The sequence below is a fragment of the Ictidomys tridecemlineatus genome, chromosome 9 (assembly GCF_052094955.1).
Source record: "Ictidomys tridecemlineatus isolate mIctTri1 chromosome 9, mIctTri1.hap1, whole genome shotgun sequence".
Lineage (NCBI taxonomy): Eukaryota > Metazoa > Chordata > Mammalia > Rodentia > Sciuridae > Ictidomys > Ictidomys tridecemlineatus.
This window is the reverse complement of record NC_135485.1, coordinates 60,986,203-61,009,365: the sequence shown is the minus strand read 5'-3', so window position 1 is coordinate 61,009,365 and position 23,163 is coordinate 60,986,203. Positions and strand designations below refer to the sequence as shown.

Sequence of the window (23,163 nt, the reverse complement as noted above, 5' to 3'; positions counted from 1 at the left end):
GTATAAAAGGATATGATGGTAGAATGTAAGAGGCTCAGTTTCAGAGGGTGGGTCATAACAAGGTTTTCTAGATGGTGTAGGTACCCAGTGTCCTTAGGCTATGGGATCAGAACCCCATCAATCAGGGGAACATGATTCAGTATTCCTATAACAAAGTTATGTATAATTGTAGGACCCCATATTCAAAAAAGGAGCCACAGTTCATGGGGGAGGCAGTGTGTGCTAGTTAGAATTCAGTGTAGAAACCCTGTTGTTAAAGGGGAAACAGTATTCCCAGTAAATTATAGTTCCTGAGAGCTTATCCTAGGCACTGGGATTCCAGGTCTTTCAAAAAGGAAACTAGGTCAAAGAGCTAATTATGGAAATACTTAATAAACTCTCTGCCCATATCAAAAATATGTCAGGAACAGGGTGGGGCTGAACCTGCATGTATAAAAAATCTCTGTCTCATGCTGAACCAGGCTCAGGCATATGGCAAATATTAGCTGACACTTATTAGTTTTTGTTAATGATTATTATGATGGCAGTGACACTGAAAATAAAACAATAAATTTGGGGAAGCATTAAAAATTAAAACCTGAGAGTGCACTGGATTATAGGATTAAAGAGACAGAGCAGGGAGTCAAATGTAAGAGGCATTGTGTGCCTGTGAATAACTAGAGTGAAAGCTATTTTTACAGAGGGGGCAGGGATGTCACTGGCAAAATGGAAGAGGTCAGTGGGCAGAGAGAGAAGTCAAATTGAGCTTGAGAAAAAAAATCCCAGTGGGGGATGTAGGTAATTGGAGAACCAGTGAACTATCAAGGTTAGAAGTCATTGCGCCATCTCTTGTCCTTTCTCCCCTCCCTTTGCCCACAAACACAAACACAGAATTTTCTGTTTTTCTCTTCAGAATTATCTTTAAAATCTTAGAATGTTTTTTTAAAGTCCTTTTGATTTCTTGGGAAGATAATTGCAGGACTTACATTTTAAATATATAATATATAAATATAGAATAAAATTTTATTTGCACTAGTAAAGGTCAGACTAACATGTGGATACCCCATGGGTTCTAGTTCAGTGTTTAATACTGTAGTGCTATGAAAGAAAACGTTAAAAAAAATCCACAGATGGGTGAATAGTATGGAAAGAGTAAAAATCAAAATGCTCAGAGGAAACTCCTTCTCTTTTAGTTTCTAAAAGCAGGACCATGGGATGTTTCACTACTTGGAATTACCTTCACAATTTTTGTTTTTAATAAGAGTCCCTCAGAAAATATTAAAAGAAAGAGATGAATCTGTTGTGAAGCTGGCTTTATAAACAACCCTGGTCCAAGAGAATTAAGTACACTAGATTCTAAGGGAAGGCAGTTAATGCCAGAGTTTCTAAGTTCATAATGGGAAAGTATACAAGCATGAACAGGAAGAGAATGAGCCATGTAGGATATTTAAATAGCAATGTATTAGATGTTTTTTTTTAAGGGAAAATGTGCAATGTATATTTCAAAAAATAACTTCATTCACAGTGTTAGAAATATAAGCTCCCTTTAACATTTGGATGTAATTGTTTTTCTCAGTGAAGTCCATTGTTATTGTTGTGGTTTTGTTTGAAAAGCACTAAGAAAGGTGTCTAAAACTATGTTATATGGAATGAGAATTACTCCAACCTCCTTTTCTCTACTGGCAAATCATTTTCATAGAAGAGGGTACCTAATAAATACTTAGCTTAAGTGATTTTAGCAGGCTCTGCTAAGAACATTGTTGACTGCTTAGTTATGGAAACCTCTCTTGCTAAAATCATAGTTTCATGAAAAACCTAAAGCCTGAGCAACTGTAAAGATACAGCCACAGCAGCACACTTGGAGGTTGGGAGATCCGTCTCTTGCTACAGCGGTGTGTGGCAGGAGCCATCCTAGAAGGAACCTGGGACTTCTTCTCTCCCAGCTTCCAATCGCCTTCCCATTTCCTCCCCATTCACAACCTCTGGGACCATCTTCTTGCCCACATTCTGCTTCCAGGACCAGCCAATTTCCTGTTTGTTTTTTAAAGTGGTTAGCACCTGATTTTGGGCCAACCACCACTTTGCAGATGTGTCAGAATTATTACACTTATTTCAGCGAGGTGGAGGCTGTGGTCACCCGCATGGTCAGTTTGCACCTGCGGTCCTCCCCACCTACATCTCTGACAGCTATCTCACCGAACTTGTGGCTCTGGAGGATGTGGGCCTCTGCTTCTGCGAGTTAGTCCAGGACAAGCACCTGGGCGCAAGGGTCTCTGAAGATGCTCCACCTTCCAGGAGGTGCAGAAGCCTTCTCAGGATGACTGGGTGAAACCTAGACACCCTGGAAACTGTGGTGCAGCTGGGGAAGAACCTGAACCATGCCTGTTTGGGTGGATCTTTGTGCTTTCATTTCTGCCGGCACAGACTCCCATCGCTGTGACATCCTGGAGAACCACTTCCTGGACGAAGAGGCGAAGCTTCTCCAGAAAATGGGCGACCACCTGAGTAACTTCCACTGTGTGACGGACCAGGCAGAGAATGTGTCTTTGGAAGCTTCATCCTCAATAGGATTAGGAAGCTGGGGCCCAGCGTCCCTTGAGGCGTCCTCTGCATCTCCTGGCATCAGGGCTTTGGCCTGAGCCATTCATTCCAGTCCTGGGAAGCTTTTTAACTTCCTTGGAGCCCTTCCCAAGCGTTGAAACAAATGAAAATAAAGCTTTTTCCAAGATAAAACAAAACAAAAACAAAGTAAAGATGTATCACAAGAAGAAAAGAAACCAAAACTGATGATACTTAATCAAAATTGGAAATCAATTTCCAGAACTCTTGTTAAAAAAAAATCTAAAATATGAAGATCCCACTTCAAATTAGATTATTCTAACTTCTCTTTTCTAAGGATCTTTAGTACTAAATGTGGAAACATCATCATAACACCTTCCAGATTAATAAGATGAGGGTTGGAACTGTATTTACCCCATCCCTGATATTCTTACCCCTCTAATTCCTAATATTGGGTAAGTAGCCATTGTTTAATTCATATTTATCAGTGAATGAATAAATAAAAACCAAGCACATTTTTGAAAATAATTTTTTATAATAAAATTATGGAATATTTGAGCATTACCACTATATTAGTTTTTTTTAATTACAAGTCACAGAAGCACAGTTACTACTGGTTTAAGGAAAATAAAACTAAAGAAAGAAAGGGACTGACCTCTTCAACTGGGTAGTCCAGGGAGGGAAACTGCCTGAGGGATAGCTGGATCCAGGGAAGCAACCATGTTCATAGGATCTTTTCTCTTAGTAAATTTTGACTATGATTCTATTTGCTTGATTCTCTTCTATTTAGAGGTGTACTAGAGAATGAAAACTGCAAAAGGCTTCAGACTTATATGGTCCCCAGTCAGTAAGCCCTTTGAAAAGTGAGTGCTGTTGACTCATTGCATTAGTATCTAAGGTCCCAGATAAGCACTGTGAGTAACTCAGTTGTGCCATGTGCTCATTCTTCCACCAATCATGTCAACATTATCTGGATTGGTTTGAGTAATATTCCCACCCAATGACAAAGGAGCAAAGATAGAAAAAGAGAGGAAAGCATCATGATTGATAGCCTCTCTTGGAGTGAGGAACAGCTTCTCCAATAGAGGAGGCAGTGTTCACAGAAGACCGAGGATAAAATTGTTCTGGGTAGGAAAAAAAATTAGTAGCTATTACAGTTCACCATAACATTCAAACACATTTCAAATATTTTCCACTATATTCTAGGACACCCCATTCCTTCTAGATTCCGTTTATATAAAAAATAAAAATGATCAATTTTCTTTAAATCGTTCATTTTATTGACTGATCTTTTATAATTTTGTCTTGACATTCATTGTCCAATACTCTATTTGCATTTGCATGAAAGTATTATTTAATAACAGTATTCTTTTCTTTTTTTATTTGGTTGGAATTATAGTTGAAGGAAATCAAATCCACTTTGAATAAATTGTTATAGTTTTGTGATATTTTGTGAGAAAACTGAACTGATGTTATGTAGACCTAATTAAATGCCAAATTTTTATTTGTGAACAATAAACTGTTGTGCTACAAGGCAACAACCTTATAGAAGCTCAGCAGATCTTGAAAGCAGAGTCAGTTGAATAGAAGGACAAGGAAAAAATGGAAAGGAGAGACAATGATTAAAATTTATGACCAAATGTACCATAAAGCATAAATTATATGGAGAAAATGTATGATTTCTCACTTTTCCCCCAAAGATGATGATTTCTAATTTCTTGCAAAGGCATTTATTGAGCACTGACTAGGTTTAAGACACTTTGGCTGGGCTACAAAGATGGACATGGTCCCTAGAGTTTTCTGACTTTATAAATTTTAGGCATATATGCCTAAATTAATAGAAGAATTAATAGAATAACTGATTAAACTTTTATTTTTGTCAAAATATTTTATTTGCCATTTAATTTGGATTTCTGAAAAATGAAATGAAACAAATATAGACAGAATGCTTGCCAGAATGCTTGTGTTTTAATTCATAAAACAAGAGAGTGGGCAATTATGAGTAATATGAAATAATATATACATTGCAGGAAAAAATGTTATTACTCAATTTCTTTAGGATCTGAAACAGTGCATTTATTCTTACTTTATCTCATAATTTCAAAGCACATTTTGTAGAAAGCCTATTGATTCATTAAACTACCATTAAATGAGTATTTCAATGTATTAACCAAATGAAAAGAAAAAGTATCAACAGATAAACTTTTATTTTAGATCACAATCAATTTTTGGCATTGTCCATGTTGTAGTGAAAAAGGAAGACCTGCTAAAGTAATTTGTTATAAGAACTGCAGTTGTGAGATGCAGAGGAACTTAAATGTCATTTGGCTTTGTTTGTTTGTTTAATATGGGCATATATTCACCAACAGTTTAATTAGAACTAAGCATGTGTTTTGTTTTGACTTCAGAAGAGTAAAACACAATTGCTTACATCTTCTCCAGACTTCCTGGAGCAAAGTTGGTTTAGAAGTTTGTCACTCGTGCTTTTATTACTTGCTTACTTGCAAAGGAAGAGAGAATCCTTATTTAGAAGTGGGCCTGAGTGATGCATATTGTGTTGAGCAACCCATATTTTGAAGCTTCAGGCATTTTTAAAGGATGAACTCAACCAAAACACATGCTTGTAGCTAACAGTTGTTTTTAGTTGAAGTATTACCTCTTAGAGAAAAATATATTTGGATGGGAAGTTTGGCAGCCATAGAGAAAATATAAATCACATGTCTGAATATCAAGAGCTAAACAAAAGATAAGAAAAAAATACGAGAAACATCTTTTCCAAATGTAATAGCTACTTATTTTATGGACACGGATGGACAATTACTAAAGTTTAATTTCATTGGGACCTTTAAAACCAGTGCTGCTCAGTGATTTTTCCTTATGAGATAAACTTGGAATCTTTTAGACTTGGGATGCACTCTTGTAGTGCTTAAAGCTACTAAATGAGTCAGAAGAATGAAATGCTTGCTTTTTTAGACTTCATTATTATCCTTGCTGATATTTTCTGGTACATTATATGTCATAAAAATAAGCAGTTTCTATCTGTTAAGGACATACCTAGAATGTTGGTATATTTCTGTAATGATCCTTTGTTGATAGTGTTGTATACCCAAAGTTAGTATTAGGTGACTATTTAGAATTTTCATAGAGTTGTAAAAATTTTGAAGAAGCTTGGGTAGTATATGTGTATTTATATGTAAAGAAATAACCTGTTTTGGGGAAAATTCTTTTTATTTATAATTGGTGTTAAAAAATAACAGAGGAAACCATTCAATGGAATATAATACCATTATCCCCCACTTTTTTTTAAAAGTTTTTATTTTTTGTCTGTGGTTCTGGGGATTGGATCAGGGCTTTGCACATGCTAGGCAAGTGCTCTACCTCTGAGCTAAAGCACAGTTCTACCCCTACCTTCCATAGCATCAAGCAGTCAAGCAGTCAAGCAGTAGTGCTCCTAGACACTGAAAGGCTTGCCTGGTTTACAAGGCATGGCTTGGCTCCTGGGCATCTCTCTAGCTTCATCTCTTAGCAAGCCCTGTGCTCCTCAACTTCCACTTTCTTCCCTTGGTACTTCAGCTTGTTTGCACCTTTTGCTGTCACCGGAATGCTCCTCTCATATCCTCCCAGTTCACTCTACTTAGGCTTTAGAGTCCAGCGAATTCAGTCAGGTTTGTTTGTTTGCAGAGCTGGGGACTAAACCCAGGGCCTTGCAGATGCTTGGCATGTACTCTAGCTCCGAGCTACATTCCCGGCTCCCTCTTTTCTTATTGAAGTATATTATCACTTCAAAGTCTTTCTTTTGGTTTGAGATTTCACCTTATGAGTATGATGAAGATGTTTATTTGATTACAGTTTTTCTTCCCGATATACTGTGAGTACCCGAAAGACACTGTGAATGCTAGAGATGTAATTCAGTGTAAAGTGCTTGCCTAGAATGTACAAAGCTCTGGGTTTGATTCTCAAGATGGAAAGCAGGGATGGAAAACACAGTACCTATGCCCTTTGCTACTGCAGCCATAGCACCAAACCGGATGTTGGACACATAAACGTGCAATAAATAATTCTGAGTGAGTGACATCCAGCTCACTATTGAAAGGAGTTGTTGGATAGAGAATGGACAGCTCAGAAGAGAGATTTCTGTGTCAGAAATAAAGATTTTTGGGGTCACTATGAAGTCAGATGAGTGAATGCGCTCTCCCAAGCAGTGTGTTGGTTAAAGACAGATTTGTTTTTAACACAAGGTAAACAGTAATGTGGTTCATGGTCATGTCAAAAAGATGCTGGGGGCTGTCTCTGTTCAGCTGTGCTCTCAGGTTGATTCTCACTCTGGGTCCTGGAGCCCATTCACTCAAAGGTGGAGGTAGATCCACCTTTCTCCCTTCTTATTTATCCTAAGACAAGCCCCCCTTTTTCTTTTTTCTTTTTTTTTACACAATAAAGAACTTTGATTTATGCTTTTTTCATGTTGTTTATATTATTTCTTTTTCTATTTTGTTTACTGCTTTTGCATCTGGTTCAATGCCTTATGGGTACTATGGATTAACAAAATTTGAAATCATTAGACTCAGTTTTCTTTTCATTGTGTGTAATTGAAAAAGTGGTTCAATTAATTCAAGGAGCCCTTCATTAAGCTCTGCATTTTTTTTTTTGTTTTTGTTTTTTACATGCTTGACTGTTCAGTGTTAGTCTGTTTTTCTTATAGTCAAAGTGCTCACACTTTTTATTAAGACAGCTTTACATCTTTCTCTCTCTTCTTCCTTCCTGGTACTAGATGGAAAAAAGGACCTTAATTGAGCATTCAAGGCAAACACTTCACCTGTGAACTTTATTCCTAGTTCCACACTTACTTTTCAATAGAATTCAATAAATGTTAACTGAGTAGTTGGTATTTATAACATATATTTTCTATACATTTTATATCAGACTGATTTTTAAATATGTGCTAATACTATTCATTAAGAAAGTATTTATTTATTTTTTTTCTGGAATAAGTTTTCATACAGGGTCCTTCCCATTGCCATTTAAAAACCAGGAAAAAATAGAAAGTTTTAAATCTGTCTTGGCTTATGTTGGTTGTAGATAGTTTTTTGTTTGTTTGTTTGTTTCTTTGTTTTGTTTTTCTAAACTGGATACTTGATCTTCAGATCTTGAGGTCTGGCTTCTACATATTTCTTCCAAGTTGAGCATAAACTTCAAGGATACCATAGGTCCTTAATAATATCTTGATTCCATTACCATATCTTTATTTATTTTTTGTTAACTTTTTTGTCTCAGATATAGCCCAACTATAAGTGTTTGTAGTGAAAACCCATGTTATCCTAAATGCCAGATCAAAAGAGCTATAGTATATCAATTGTGTACACTTTTATGTCATAATAGTATGGCTTTTGCTTCTTGTATGCCCATATTTGTTATTACAGAATGTGTTCATTATGTAAACTTGTTCAGGAACATAGAAAATTTCTATCAAATATGGCTCTTTATATATTTTAAAATCTTTAAGAAAGAAGAAATCAGTCAAGGTTCTCACAAAACTCAGACCATCTCATGTTGTCAGATTTTTTTTTTTTTTATGCTATGGATAGTTCTTTGACAGTAACATCACTTTCTCTGGTTATTAATCAGTAATCATAAAGACCTGATTGTGATCCAATAGAGAAGTAAGATAAGAAAATTCTTTGTAATTAGTGGAATTCTCAGAACTGGGGCTGTGACTTAGGCACGGTTCTCCAATCCCCCACAGACTTGCCAGTTCTTGTTTCAGAGGGCATGTCTGCCACTTGTCCAATATAGAAGTTTGGCCTATGGTGAACCCCTGAAACCTGACCACATTATAATAGTGGTCCAGTCAATCCAAATTAATTTGGAACATGCTTGGATTATGCAGAGTGAAACACCATTCTGATACTTCATTTGAGTTGGGCTTCAGAGAAGGGACAGCAGTGGGCTCTCCTTTGATCTCCTGCCAAACGTGTAATCTCACAGGCCAGTAGGCAGAGCCATCATATCTAGCTCCTAATGCTGCATCCGGCCTTGCTGCTAACCAAAAACTAACCCATAAGGGAGGCATAAACATAATATGTATTATATTCTATAATTGTGTATGTAGGATCGTTATTTGATTAAAATAAAACCAGATGAGCACGAGTAAAGTAGGTGCTGCCTATTAATTTTCTGATACCATAAAATCAATACTGACCCCCCATCAGGCAAAAACAAGATGGCAAATCACATCTCCTGCTTAATAATGTTGACATGTTTTCTATTTTATTATTTTATTCTACCCCTTCTCTCTTGCCAAATGAAAAAATTCCACGAAGTTAGTATTTATAATGCTCACTGAACTATTGAGAATATTCTGATTATTGAATTGTACAAATAATGCATTGAAATTTTATACAACACATTAACCTTTAGTAGTCCTCAAATCTTGAATCCACAAGCGTGTTGGATGTATTTCTCACATATACACACTTACTTAGGAGGTGTGTTTCCTTATCACTAAGGCCTGGATCACAAAGTGAATAGTTCTGTTCACTGGAAAATAATCATTACATGTACAAACATTGCTCCTTTCTCAGAGAAGCTTCTTCAGCAATGAGAATTCCATTCTTCAACAGTTGATTTTAGGTGCTGAAAATCTGTATTTCTTTGCTTATTAATGAAAGCACGGAAAGCATTTTCATTTCCTGCTGCAGTCCTTCCTTCCTGTTCTAGTTATGAGCATGCAATGCTAAAACCCACTGCACATCATCTGCCTTCAACTTGCATCGTGAAAGGAATGCCACTCAAAGATCATCTGGAATTCATCTGACTTTGATAATGAAGTGCAGAGCAGTTCTAAAAATAAAGGCAGGATTGTGGTGACCATTAGGAGCAGCTTATTTCATCGTTTTCAGTTGTAGCCTTGTGCCTTGTATGGTAGTTTCTATTTCTACAAGCTGAGAGAGCCATTCTATTCCAGTGGTTTGGGAATGCTTTAATACAGAGCCTTACAGAGCCTGTGTTTTTGAGAACAATGTCTGGCTCATACAAGGAGTCTGTGTTCTGCAAGTGTAATGTTTGATGCACATGAGGAGAATTAGCACCCATCGGAATTGAGCTAGAGAAATGGACTGGAAATGCTACTGTCAAATAAAGCAGTGCTTATTTATTGATGTTACATTGAACTTATAAATAGAAAACATGTCAACATTATTAAGCAGGAGATGTGATTGATTTGCCATCTTGTTTTTACCTGATGGGGAATCAGTATTGATTTTATGGTAAAAGGAAATCAAAGGCAGCACCTACTTTACTTGTGCTCGTCTAGTTTTATTTTAATCAAATAAGGATCTTGCAATACATGATTATAGAATATACCTGGAGAGACAATGCAGAAGTTTCCCAGGGGCTTTGGTGGCTGTGAATGTAATAGTTAATTGATTTTTACCTATTGAATAAGGAGAGGACCTCAAAATCCTTAGTAATCTTATAATTCACTCTGCATGTTCTACAGTTTGGTTTTCTTTTCTTCTTCTTTAGATACTAGCTCAGTCATGTACTGAAATCCTGGAATTGAGGCCCTCAAGTGTCTGTGTGGGGGGTAAGTGTTTGGAATTTAAAAATACCATGTTAAGAAATTGTATTTTTTTTTCTAGCTAAAATATATGATTTGAAACTCTTGTTGGAAGAGAATGGCAAAATTAACTTTTTTGGCATCTTTTTTGTGTAAGAATTTTTAAATAATTCCTTGAAATATTTCTATTTTAAATTCAAATTTTTAAGATTGGAGTGTTATTTTAAATAATGAGCATATTGTGTGACAGGCTTTTAGAATCTTCTGTATATTTAGTTCACGTTGAGACCTTTTCTATGGCAAATAAAATAAAATATGAAATCTTTTCTTTTATCTGATTATACAAACACTCTCTGTAGACTTTGAGCTCTCTGCTTTGATGACCTGGCCAAAGTACAGTGTCTGCCATCTCAAGGCACATAAGGAAGTGACTTGTGAGGGGAAGGAAGGAAGCAGGTGGTTTCATCAGCTGGTACACTGAGCACACTCAGGTTTCACATCTCCCAGTCTTTTTGGCCTGGAGAAGGTCTGATTCTAGAAGAGGAAATATATTGAGGCTGGTGCTGGGATTGAGAAATATATCAAGTAATTTACCACAGAACCTCCCAGTTCACTGGGCATGGTCATAATTAAACTCTGCATCTCTAGAATTCCTAATGAATGATCATTGAGATGTTTGATATGAATAGTGCATCCAAATTCCCCAAAGCAGGTATATCTTTTCTAAGGGTATAGATTAATAAATTCCTAGAGATAACATAGAAAATTTAATGAAAAAGTAATATTGAAATGATAACTGTTCTTTATTGCTCTCCTACTTTTTGCTGGGTTCAATGTTCTTTGGATGTACAATTTTGCCTAATTCCCTTAAGTATAATTTTAACAGTTTTGTAATCCATGATTTGCAAATGGAGAAACTGAGCAGAGACAGGTCCAGTATTTACCATTAGTAAACATTATACTAAATCCTTATTTGACAATGCCCAGACTATTACTGAGTCACATTTTAAGTTTTACCTGTACTTTATCTATTTATTAATTTTTTGAGACAGGGGCTCACTATGTTGCCTAGGCTGGCCTCAACTTTGCAATTCTCCTGCCTCAGGCTCCCAAGTAGCTGGGATTATATACACTTGCCAGTATGCCCAGATACCTGTTTCTCATTGTAACTTATCAGTAAAATTTCTTCATAACACACTGAATGAAGAATGATCTGGCAGATTTTGCTTCCATATTTAATAACTATATGTGCATTGGATTATGATAGAAAAATTTGGGAAGATTGAGAGTGTAAAGTGAATTAAAATGGAGATGAAGCCTGAAGAATCCCTAAAACAGACAGGACTCCCAAGTAAACTTAACTTGATTTGCAAATTTAAGCAAGACTTAACTTGAGCTCTTTCTTGTAAGTGCATGTACTAATGAAAAACAGAAGCTAGGCTCAACCAGTCAAAAGCAACCAACAAATTTATAATTATATAAGTAGGGACTTTCCACTGGGATAGACCAAATAAGGCACTGTATAACTGCAACCAACCAGACGTTTTCTTTGCTTTGTGTCCAGCCTATATAAACTTCCCCTTTTGGTCTTTTAATGAAATTCCCAGACCACTTCTGACTTGGAATTGCAGTTTATTATAGTTTGCTCAGATAAACCCTTTAACATTTTATCGTGCCTTTTTAATTAGAGTTAGTTATTGTTAAAATAGTTAATCACCTTCTTGTAGTCTACCAGCAAACATTTATTGCCTACCAATATATTTGGTCTTTGCGCTTTTCTTTTAGTATAGTCTTTCACGCTGTAACATTTATTTCCTGCTCCCGCTATAGAGAAAGGGTACAAGAAGTTAAATCAACTCATAGTCCCTGGCCTAGATTATTAGTAACCTAAAAATACATAACTTCTGAGGAATTATAAATATGTAAGCAATAGAAAATGAAACCAGGATTAGTGAGGTAAAGAAGCTGTTAAAGAAAAGCTCTGTATGAGAGAGGCAGATTAAAGAAAATAGTACACATGACTTTTCTAAGAACCATAGAACATGAACATGAACATTAATTAGTTTTCTCTACAGATCCAAACCTTAATACCTAAAAGTGGAGAAAAATAAGGAGGCTTCTTTCTTGTATTTTTATAAGAATACAGATGGGGAAATTTTGTCTGGTATTCGGGAATGAATGTTATAATTTAATATTAATACTTTGGTCACTATTTGAAAATACTTTATTTAGAAAAATAAAATAATGCATTCCTAAGTGGTGGTGAGCAGTGTCTTCTGTAGATTTACCTAGAGGGCCAAAGAAAGAAAGCGCAGTTGGAAGGATAAGGTTTTATGTCTTCATTATTATAAGTTAACTGAAGGGTATGAAGAAATTTATCTATGCACCTTGATTTATTTAAAGTAAAATCTTTAATTTAAAGCAATGATTAAAATGTTCATTTTTCCTTTTACTTCTAGAGGAATTTCAGATTGTTCTGAATGGAAGAGGCTTCATGTTGGGGAGTCGGAATGGCAGTGTCCTCTGTACCTACACTGTCAATGAGACATACACCATGAGTAGGTCTTCAGAAATCACAATGTGACTTTAACTTCTGCACAGCACATGCACTTTGAGTGTTTCCCTCTTTTCTTCAGACTAAAATCAGCTATGCTATAGTTTTTAACCAGAGAGAAAAGAAATGAAATCTCTATAATAATATAGATAATATGTTCATAATTCAGTAAATGCTGGGCACTGTCCTAAGTAGCCTCATTATTCAGATGAGGATTAAAATAACTTACCCATAGTGAAATAACCAATAATGAGCAGAGCTAATATCTGAACCCAGTTTTCATTACTAGTCTCTATGGACTAACCATAAGACCATCTGATTGAATTGCTTCTTTTCCTAGACATTGGACACTCTTGCCTAAAAATGTAATTATCTTGTTACCTGACTACTACTCTATGCCTTTAAAAATTTTTTTGTCACTTTTTTTCTTTATCTAACTTTCCATAAATTTGTCAATTTCTTAAAGATAGACATTTCACCTTATAGATATTTTTATCTCCAATGCTCACCCAGCATCATTTGTCAATGATTACTATATTAAATGGATCTCAGTTTTTTGAGCAGTTTTTGGCCTCTAGGAAAACGTATTTCCTCATTGATGATTATATTGTCTTCCAAAAATTTATGTTGGGAGGCAGACTCTGTAACTCTATAATTCTAAACCCTGGTAGAGTTATTTTTGAAAGACTCATCCACAATTTTGCTGTTTAGCTGATAGTGTTAAACACTAATTAGTACGGCTTTGGCCACACACACAGTAATTGTTCAGTAGTGTTTGTTGAATTAAAGTGGTGAGGATCTCAGTATGGTACATGCCATAATTAATTCCTCTCTTTCCTATTAATATCATGATTCTGGTAAGGCACAACAGTGCTCATAACAAACTCTTCATAATAGGATCCAATAAATTCTGTAGTCATTTGTATATAAGTGGTAGCTTTACGTTCTGTTTGTATATTTGAGATGATTACATTATAAACTTATTGTTCACTTAGCTACATAAGATTTAGTTTATTAAATTCTCAACCAGACAAGGTGGAGTTGAAATTTTATTTTCATCATTCACATTCTAGAAGATCCATTTGAATATGTAACTTCTCTGAATATTTCTAGTGCAGATCATTTTCTCACATATTATTAAAATTACAAGGGCAGTTTAAACACATTGCTTAGTAAAATATTAAATGTAGCTATTTTGTTAAACTTGTGGAATAAGTTCATTTTCCACTAGACATTTATTTTCCTTTCCCCATCTTTCTGAATTCTGCTTTCAAAAAAACACATTCTTAAAAATCTAATATATGAAGCAGGAAAGATAATTTTTTATAGTATCTGTAATTGTATGTGAGTTACAATTGTATTTTTTTAGTCTAAGTAAAAGTCTATTTATGAGTTATCAAAACTCTGTATCAATGAGGTATATAATCTTTTTCCATTTCTAATCTCTTTTCTTCTTTCATTAGTTTTTAATGCTACTATACCTCATATTCACACCTAAACTCTTAATTTTGAAATACTCTTTATTTTGTTAATGAAACTATGTGAGATGCAGAAAACTATTAATTCAATGACATTGTATTTTTCAGGTGTAAAACCAGTAAGTGTGCAGCTTAATTCTATGCTTTGTCCTGCACCTATCCTGAATAAAGCTGGAGAGTAAGTACTTCATTAATTAAAAAAAATAGCAACTGATTGTATAAAATAATGACAAGTATGCATTAGTAGTTTATTGTATCTTTTTAATGAGCATTAAACAGTAACCCTAAACTATCTACTCTTTAGTACTTCTGCTGTACTTTTAATACTTGAAAATGCTAATGCTTGTTTTATCTTGTTTCTAATATTGACTAAAAGGTTCTATAAATATTTTTCTGAATGGGCTTGAAAATTATTGTCAGAGTTTGTAGATAATCAGAGCCACAACAATTATTTTGAATTTTAGGATATTTAATTTAACACACATCCACTGTTACAGATGTCTAAAGTAAGATTTTGAGTGCTTATTATACAATTTAATAAATATTACAGTTAAAGAGCAATTGGACCATAATTATTATGGTGCATCCAGAACTAGGCAATATTTGTACTTTTTTATTAATTTGTGCTTTAGTTTGTGTCTCATTTCTAGTAAGATCTATATGCATATCTCTTCAAGTAGCAGTGAACCAAAATGATAGCTGTTTTAAAGGAATATTTAGTTTGCAAGAAGGGTTTTTATTTGAGTCATCTATTTACAAAAAAATTAAGTAGAGACTTAGTTTATCTGTTTGTGAGTACAAATAGTTCAGATGTCTTCTAGTCTAATAGCAGTGGATATAATTGTTTAGGGTAGTGATTAGGATACAATTTTCTAGGATTAATTTATACTGATTTTTTACTGAGAGCAGCGAATAATTATACAAGGCCACAACCTAAAGTCTAGATTATTGTTCAGAGAGTGATCTTGTTTTACCCTAGCACCTTACCTGATACCTGACACAGAGTAGAATCAGCAAGCTTTAGTTGGATGAAAGATGAATGATTTTTTTCTCAAATATTTTGGTTTATAATAAATACAAATATCTAAAAGAGGTCATTTGATTACTGGGGAAAGAGCCTATATCAAGTAGGAGAAAAATGATAAAAATTCTAGTTTTGAAGGTAGGACATACCATTTAAAAGAGCAGAACACTCTCATTTTAATAATAGTGAATATTCAAGGAAGGCAGCTCAATTACTTCTCCCAAGAAGTTATAAAATGCAATATGCTTGTTCTATCCCAGGCATTGAATTTTTTTTTCCCTAGAATTTGCCTTGGGGGACAGTCTCCTTTTGAATAGAGTGCCAAAAGAGTCTACTGATATTCCTTAATGATTTGTAAAGAGGCTAAATACACTGGAGATATAATTTTAAAAAATCACATACAGCACACTAAATATCAGATATGAGAAATCCATATTTGTTTAGCTTATGATATAATATTTCACCTAAGAATGTTTTGGGACAGAAATCCATCTAAAAGAATTACTTTTACACTTTTTGGGGGGTGGGTATCAAGCACAGGGTACCACTGGGGCAATCTTGGAAGGTTTTATTTGTTCATGTATTGGGTATTTGGGAACATCATTTCTTGTCCTGTTTAGTATACTGCAAGTAATTTAGATCTTTCCCTTTGTCTTGTATTTTCTTCAGACATTTTTGTAGGTGATGGGCTCTTGTGAGATTGGATTAAAATCAACACAAACTGAAACAGTTTAGCCTTGTAAGGTGACTGATACTTAATATGTTTGCCTAATTAGCTTTTGGCTAAGGATTCAAACCCATTAAATAGCTAGTTAGTCTATGTTTCAAATAAACACATCTGGCCCAACAATGAGTGAAGGTTTTTCCTGTGTGAGGGTGACAGATGTGGTGATGGTTCCCCCTGTTCTGTCACTTAAATAATTAACAGCACACTGGTAAAGTAACCCTAGACAGACAGCCTCAAAGCCAGATGCATGGTCTCAGAGCTAGCTTCGTGGACATGTGCCTCATCTCATTAGCCTGCTCTATCAGTTGCTTTCTTATCTTTATGCTACATCCTGAATTGCTTTTCTATTTTAGGATTATTGTTTTAAAAACTTAGTGCTTGTGGATTTTGAGATTATAAGAAAGCTAACATGAAGTGGTTCACTTGGCGATGAGGACTAAGAATGTATCACAGTAGCAAAGACATACCAAGGCCTACATTCAGAAATGGATTTTGTATAGTAAACGAAAATGAAAGATATCTGGGACTCTGCTATCCAGGAATATCATTGCTGAGCATACCTGGAATAGGGCTTTGAAGAACTTTCTTTGAGAGAGATCTATGCTTGTTCCATTTCTTCATTTGATAGAGATGTTTAGGCTAGGATGAACAAATTCTTAGAACTTAAACAGAAAGAAGGTAAAGGTGGTAGAAGAGTGGTTGTTCTTTTCTAATTCTTTCATAAGACATTTCTAATTCTTTCAAAAAGCCATGTGATTAAACAAATTGCCTTACCCAGAAGAATCTGTGGATTATTTAGAAATTTATTTATGCCAGTGGTGCACTTTTACCAAACCACCTTTTTTTAGGTTTGAATAGGATGATCTCTTTAAATTTCTTTGATTCTTCCCCATTTCAGCGCTGAAGCCCCAATTTAATGCACAGGCAGGTATCACATGGACTTGTGATGTAGGCTTATTCCCTGACCCTTTTTGTGTGTGTGTGAGACATCAACAATAGCACAGCTGCTCTGTAATTGTTGAGATCTCAAACCTGTAATTTGGCAAAGAGAACAGAACAAATTGGGTAAATATACATAAACACATTGTGAAGAAAGAAAAACAGAACAGAATGAACCAGAGTCTTATCCTACAGCTTGTTTGATAAAGATGATTTAAGGAGGCATATGGTATAGTTAAATGTGCTTTCAAAAACATTGGCCAGAATCTTCTGGCAAATATGAAATAAATATCTAAATCAGATGAAAGTGATAGTATTAGTTCTCTTAAAAGGCAGTGTGGGAAGACACTTGACAGAGTGTTTTAAGTAAGAAGTGGTGGAACATCAGTGCATGTGGAAAATTCCAAGCATCTGATACCAAAGGATCACTGAGATGAACAGTGTGGCTGACTTGGGGTTAGAGCCTGACTTAGTAATAGAATCTTTTAATTTTCTTCTGCATTATTTTTTTTTAATATGAAGCCTAGTCTATTCGGTTGAAATCAAATTGATGAATTTTATTTATCTTTCTTGATTTGCTAAATCTGTGTTTAACATAGTGTCTTCTTTTTCAAAAATATACCTATATATGTATGTGTATACTTATCTTTGCAGTTCCTAATTCCTTTGTGTTAGTAGCAAGTGATACAACCACAACTTTATTCTTTCTTCCATTTCTTGTATGAAAGAGACTTGATTTCTTTTAAATTGCATACACTAGGACATTAGTTATGTCTTTATTTTGACTATACACATTAGGATCTTGGTGAAATAGGCTAAAGTTGAAGACCTCCTACCCCCATGATGGAACATTTATCTTTTCTTTCTTAGAGTATATTGCTTTCTGATGACACCTATCAATGTGATAAGTTCACCTAATCTGCATTGAAACTCTATCCTAAGATTATGTACAGTTCTTGACACAGAGGAACAATAATTAACTGTAGTACATGTAGGGGTGGCCAAGAAGATATTGCCAAGTATGGAAGTGTTAAATAAAATACAGCTTACAGTACTGGAAAAAGATCTGATTATGGCACATGAGCTGTCCTGAAACATTTGAAGTTCTGTCATGTGAAAGATTTGATTTATTCTTTATTGCTACAAAGAAAGAAGGAAGAAAAAGTAATAGGTAAAGGGAAGCACATTTCAGTGCAGTGTAAGGAAGATCTCTGTAAAAATGGGAACTATTCAGCAAGTGTTTTGGTAACTAAAAGTGTTAAAAGAGAAACAACTCTATGATCACAGAGGGAATATTCCTCATAGAAGTACTTAAATCCTCTCACATATATGCTTCTAAATTTTATATTATTAAAATTATTTTTGTCTTTGCTTTTTACTTATCTTTAATCTTGCACTGAAAACAAAAAGAAAAAGAGAATACCAGCCATCTCAAGAGTGAGACACTTTTGGGTCAAGCAAGGAATATATTACATTTAAAGCAGAGGCAGGCCATCTCCAGACAGAGAGACTACTTATAGTTTTTATTGTTACTAAAACATTTTTGACATTTTTGGATGAAAATCATTAAAAGTTAGGTGGTAATTTCCCAATATCTTTTGTTATTTTATTATAATTCACAAAAGAATTAAAAGGGATTATTTTAGTGTAATATTGAAAATATTTATAATACAACTTTAAGTATGATTTTTAGCCTATCTTGGAATAAAGCTTTTTTTTTCCTTCAGAAATCTATTAGTCATTAAGACTGTGATTTTTGTTTAAATTATATGCATATGTTGAGCAATTGAAATTAAATTATTTAATTTGAGAATCTTTTAACCACTTTAAAGTATACTTAGATACAACATTAATTTACATATATATTCTTAACTAGAAGTGGAATCTTTAAACTATTCACAAATATGAGACCTCCTTTTTCAAGTTAAAATCTTTATTATTCATAAGGCTAACTTTTTAAAAGCTCTGCAGAGTATTAAATAGTAGCACTTGATTTCAAAATATCTTAAGTCACCATAATTTTAATAACTTTTTGAGTAGTTACCAGTTTAATTTTCAGTGTGTGCAAATTGGAGTCAAATTATTTATTACTTCCAGCAAATGTCTTTCACAATTTTATTTAATTTTTTCATCTTTTTAAATGGATCATAAAATGGAAATCTTTTATTGGACATGCATAAAGTCAGAAGCAAATGAATACTTTGCAAATAGGTTATGGTGAATTGAAATGTCAACCATATTTCATGGAGGATGAAATTTCTCAGATCACAATAGCTCTGACATATGGCACTGAGCCATTCTGTTTTGGAATAGTCATACATATCTAGGTATTAAACAAAAATATTGTGACTATTACAATTTATTGAATTTTATTTACTTGATTATATATTACAAGACTATTTAATAATTCTCTTGTAGTTGAATTTAATACACAGCAAATTTAGTATACTTGAATTTAGCTTTATCACTATTAATTAAGTACAAGATGACATGAAAATACACTTCAGTCTTTTTGTTATGGTAAGTTAAGATTTATCCAATTGCTTTGCAAAAAAAATTTCTAAATATGAAACAATATGTAGAGTAAAATATTTGTAAGAAACAATGTAGAACCGATTTATAGAAAGAGAAGTGGAAAGAGCTGGCAATGTCATCCTGGCCGTTCTTTACCTCCCTATATCATCTACATCCTGGGCCCCTCCTCCTGTTTGGGAAGGTCATCTTGTCATTTGAACTTCATGTTCTCATCCTCATGGTTTTTTCTCAGATGTCACTTCAAACTCTTCTTTTTTCTTTTCTTAGAGTTCCTTCACTGTCTGTTTTTATCACAGTTGGATTTCTGACTCATTATCTCTTCTTCTCAAGAATTTATTTTTCTTTTGCATGATCTCCAACTCCTTAGGCAAGATCTTTTTTTTACCTTCAAGTCCTGTCCAGTTGTCCACTATCCCAATGTCTACTAAGTCACTTAAATCTCCCATAGGGATCTTGAACTTGAGGTTACAGAGTAAACTCATGTCCTGTTCAGACTTGCTCCTTCTCCTGCCTTCCCAATGCAAGACTTCTCACTGACTTCTAAGACAGAAACTTTGAAGTCATCTTTATTCCTTCTTCCTCACTTCTTACACCCAATAAATGTCCTAGTCCTCTTTATTCCAATTCTTAATATCTCTCAGTTTTTGTTTTCACACGACACTCATTGCCACTATTTTAGTTCAATTCTGCTTTGGTTCTTACTTGAAATATACTGAGACTTTTTAAAACAGTCTTTCTATTCTAGCATTGTATTCTTCAGACTCATACTTTACACTTCAAATATCAAAAAGAGTGATATTGGTATAGCCAATTTAGACCATATTTCTACCAAGCTTTCTCTCCTTTCCTTTCCAGGCTAAAGACATTATTTTTTTACTCTTACACAGAAGTGCAGCTGGCATAATGAATACTTTAGTTCCTTGACTATTTTGTGCCTCTCTTTCCACCCTGTCAGGGACTTCATCTGCTTGGGTTCCTTTTTAATCTCATTTCCTAACTCCTAATCATACTTTAGAACTTGTCTTTATATGTGAACTACCACAGGAAACCTTTGTTGGTGTCCTCATTTCAAGGCTGAGATGATTGTGTCTCTCACATGGTCCCCCAGTTCACCTGTGTTTATACCTGTTTTATTTAACATCATTCTGTTATAATTGTTTGTATATGTGGCTTCCCTTCAGTTACATTGTAATTTGTTTTATTTATTGCAGCCCCATTACCAAGCATAGAGTAGTTTGTGTGATTTTTACAAATTATTACTGCTGTTATAGGCAACTAAGAAATATTTGTTTAACTAAATAGTAATAGAATGAGTGATTGAATGAATTCATTGGCAAACATTCACAAACCAATTTGAAGTGTGGTTTTAGGTTTGAGGTTTAAGCATACAGCTCAACACAGTTGTTATGTTTGATCAGGATAATGTTTTATAACAGGAAGGAAACAGCACTGACATTTTTTTAAATGTAAATCTACATGAATTATATAGTAAGCATTTTTTAACAAGTTAGCCTTCCATATTGTCTTTATTTTTATATGACAATAACTAGAATAGAAATTCTTTAAATAAAAAAGTGTTGATGTATACTTAATTGCCACTGTATATTCTTTTATATTATTATTTTTGTTGTTGTTGGTTTAGATCTAAAAGGTTTTTTAGAATACCTTGATATTCTGAGTAATACATTAGATAAGTACTCAGTGTTACAGTGATTTACAGACTACCTGCTGTGTTCCAGACACTGTGTTGGACTTTTAATGTATATAATTGTATTAAACTCCCTTACCCAGAAAATATGAAATAGATATAATTCTCCCATTTTACAGATTGAGGAAGCAGAGTGATGTGGGTTCAAACTCAGGGCTCTGGTTTCCCCATGTGGGCTTAATCTATTCCCTTTTTCAATTTTATTTGATACTTGGGACAAATAAAGGTAAAGTCTTTCCTTGCTTCCCACTGATGTCTGCACTTAAGTAAACACAATATTGTGTTAGTATACTGTGCCCATAATACAATTTCTATAACTGAGATAATAAATTGCATGGTCAGAAGTGTACTAAGCAGAGGTGGAGGTTATGGAGGGATAGGGATGAACAATTCTAACAGTACTGATCAAAATTACATAAAACATGACAGAAAACATTTCATGTATATGTCACAGGCTTGGGACAAAGAATGTAAAGATACTGGGTTTAAGTTATAGAGTGAAGCAGCTTTAGTATTCCATGCCAGCAAAGGAGTAACACAGCTTTCAAATGGCACCAGATTCATGATAGTGCCAATATCATACAACTAATTTTAAAAAATTTTTCTAAAGAAACAACCAAACTCAAAAGCAGAAGTAACTGTGTATTTCATGTTTGCCACACTGCAGAGTTTTTTTCAAGAAAAATACATATATATTCTTAAATATATGTTCACAAATAAATATCTTGTTTTAGCATACAGTAAATGCTGTTCTACTTCACCATGAAAGATAAGGGAATACAATAGAAGAACAGAAGACTTATACTAAACTGATGTTGATGAGAGGAATTTAAATATAAGATCCTAAAATATGGGTGAAGGATTGAGGTAGAATGGTGCAGAAGTAAAAGTGTTTTGACTATAGAGTCAGTGAGACTCAATATTTGGACAAATTACCTGTTCAAGCTTCATATTCTTTGTCTAGAAGATGGGATGAATGCCAGTGTCTACCCAAGTGGGCTACTGTGAGAATTAAATGAGAAAATGAATTCATGTCTAGCTCTTAGTAAGAAATCCATCAAAGCCTGTAACTGGTAGTGGTGGTGTTCATGGTAATGTTTTGATCATGGTACTACTACCTCCAGAAACATGAAGATTATATGTTTTCAAAGAAGTCTGCATGTCTGGAAGCATCATAAGGTAGATTTCCATATCTGTGGAGTTTTAACTCCATTTTATTTGAAACCAGCCACTTTAGCCCAGACTGAGATTTGGGGATAACAGTCATTTGGGTTGGCTATAGGGTTTCATCAGCATGCATTTCCACTGTAAGAAGGAGTGAATTTACTTCAAAATTATATCATGTGTTCTGATTCCATTTTGGTAAGCAGAGAAATCTATAAATGCTTCCCTGCTTAGAGAACTGATTTGTTTCTGTTGAATTCCAAGTGTCAGATTATAAACAACTTCAGTCAATATCTACTGATCCCTTAAAATGGAATCAATAAAATTGCCTGTAACAAGCACATACTACTATGAATCAAAATAATCTTTCCCCCAAATAAAATCATGTTTACTGTGTTATATGATTCCCGGAACATGTTTTAAAGTAAGGGAATTAGGAAGTAGGAAGGATTATTTTTGGATTCTGTTAAGCTTAGTCATTAAAACAAAAACAAAGCACTCAGTTTTGCAGAATGAGCAAGTAGATTTACATTTTCTTTGTTTAATAGGCCTCCTGGCATTCTATATCAGAGTAGTTCAGAAATTCAGTTAATTTGATTTCAGTACTCAAAATTCTCATTCTTTTCTGAATTTAGCTGAACTCTTTTTTTAAACAAAATGGTTTTAAGTGAATGTGTTACAAGAAATATTTTGTAATAGGGATATTTCTGAATCTTGCATAAGAAATTTGCTTCAACTTCACCAATAATATCTTTTCCTATGGTTATATTCCTGTATGAATCCAAACTAAATATCACATTGAGAGGAGAAATACATTAAGGACTTTCATCATTACATCAAGCCACAGTGGTATGATGGAGAAAACTCATAGTTAAAATTGTGACTTAATTACTCAGAGCAAGGTTATTAACATTTTTGGGTCTCCTGCACCCCATCTGTAA

At 34.3% G+C, this 23,163-nt stretch overlaps 1 protein-coding gene across 1 annotated transcript in view; it reads left to right on the top strand.

Annotated features, from left to right (window-relative positions):
* The window catches only part of Antxr2 (ANTXR cell adhesion molecule 2), a 131,808-nt gene that overhangs the window by 21,731 nt on the left and 86,914 nt on the right, over positions 1 to 23,163 (top strand). Inside the window, exons 8-10 of the mRNA XM_078021457.1 lie at positions 10,060 to 10,120; positions 12,553 to 12,651; positions 14,234 to 14,303. Coding sequence (XP_077877583.1) covers positions 10,060 to 10,120; positions 12,553 to 12,651; positions 14,234 to 14,303 — 230 coding nt within the window. The remainder of the gene's footprint in view (positions 1 to 10,059; positions 10,121 to 12,552; positions 12,652 to 14,233; positions 14,304 to 23,163) is intronic.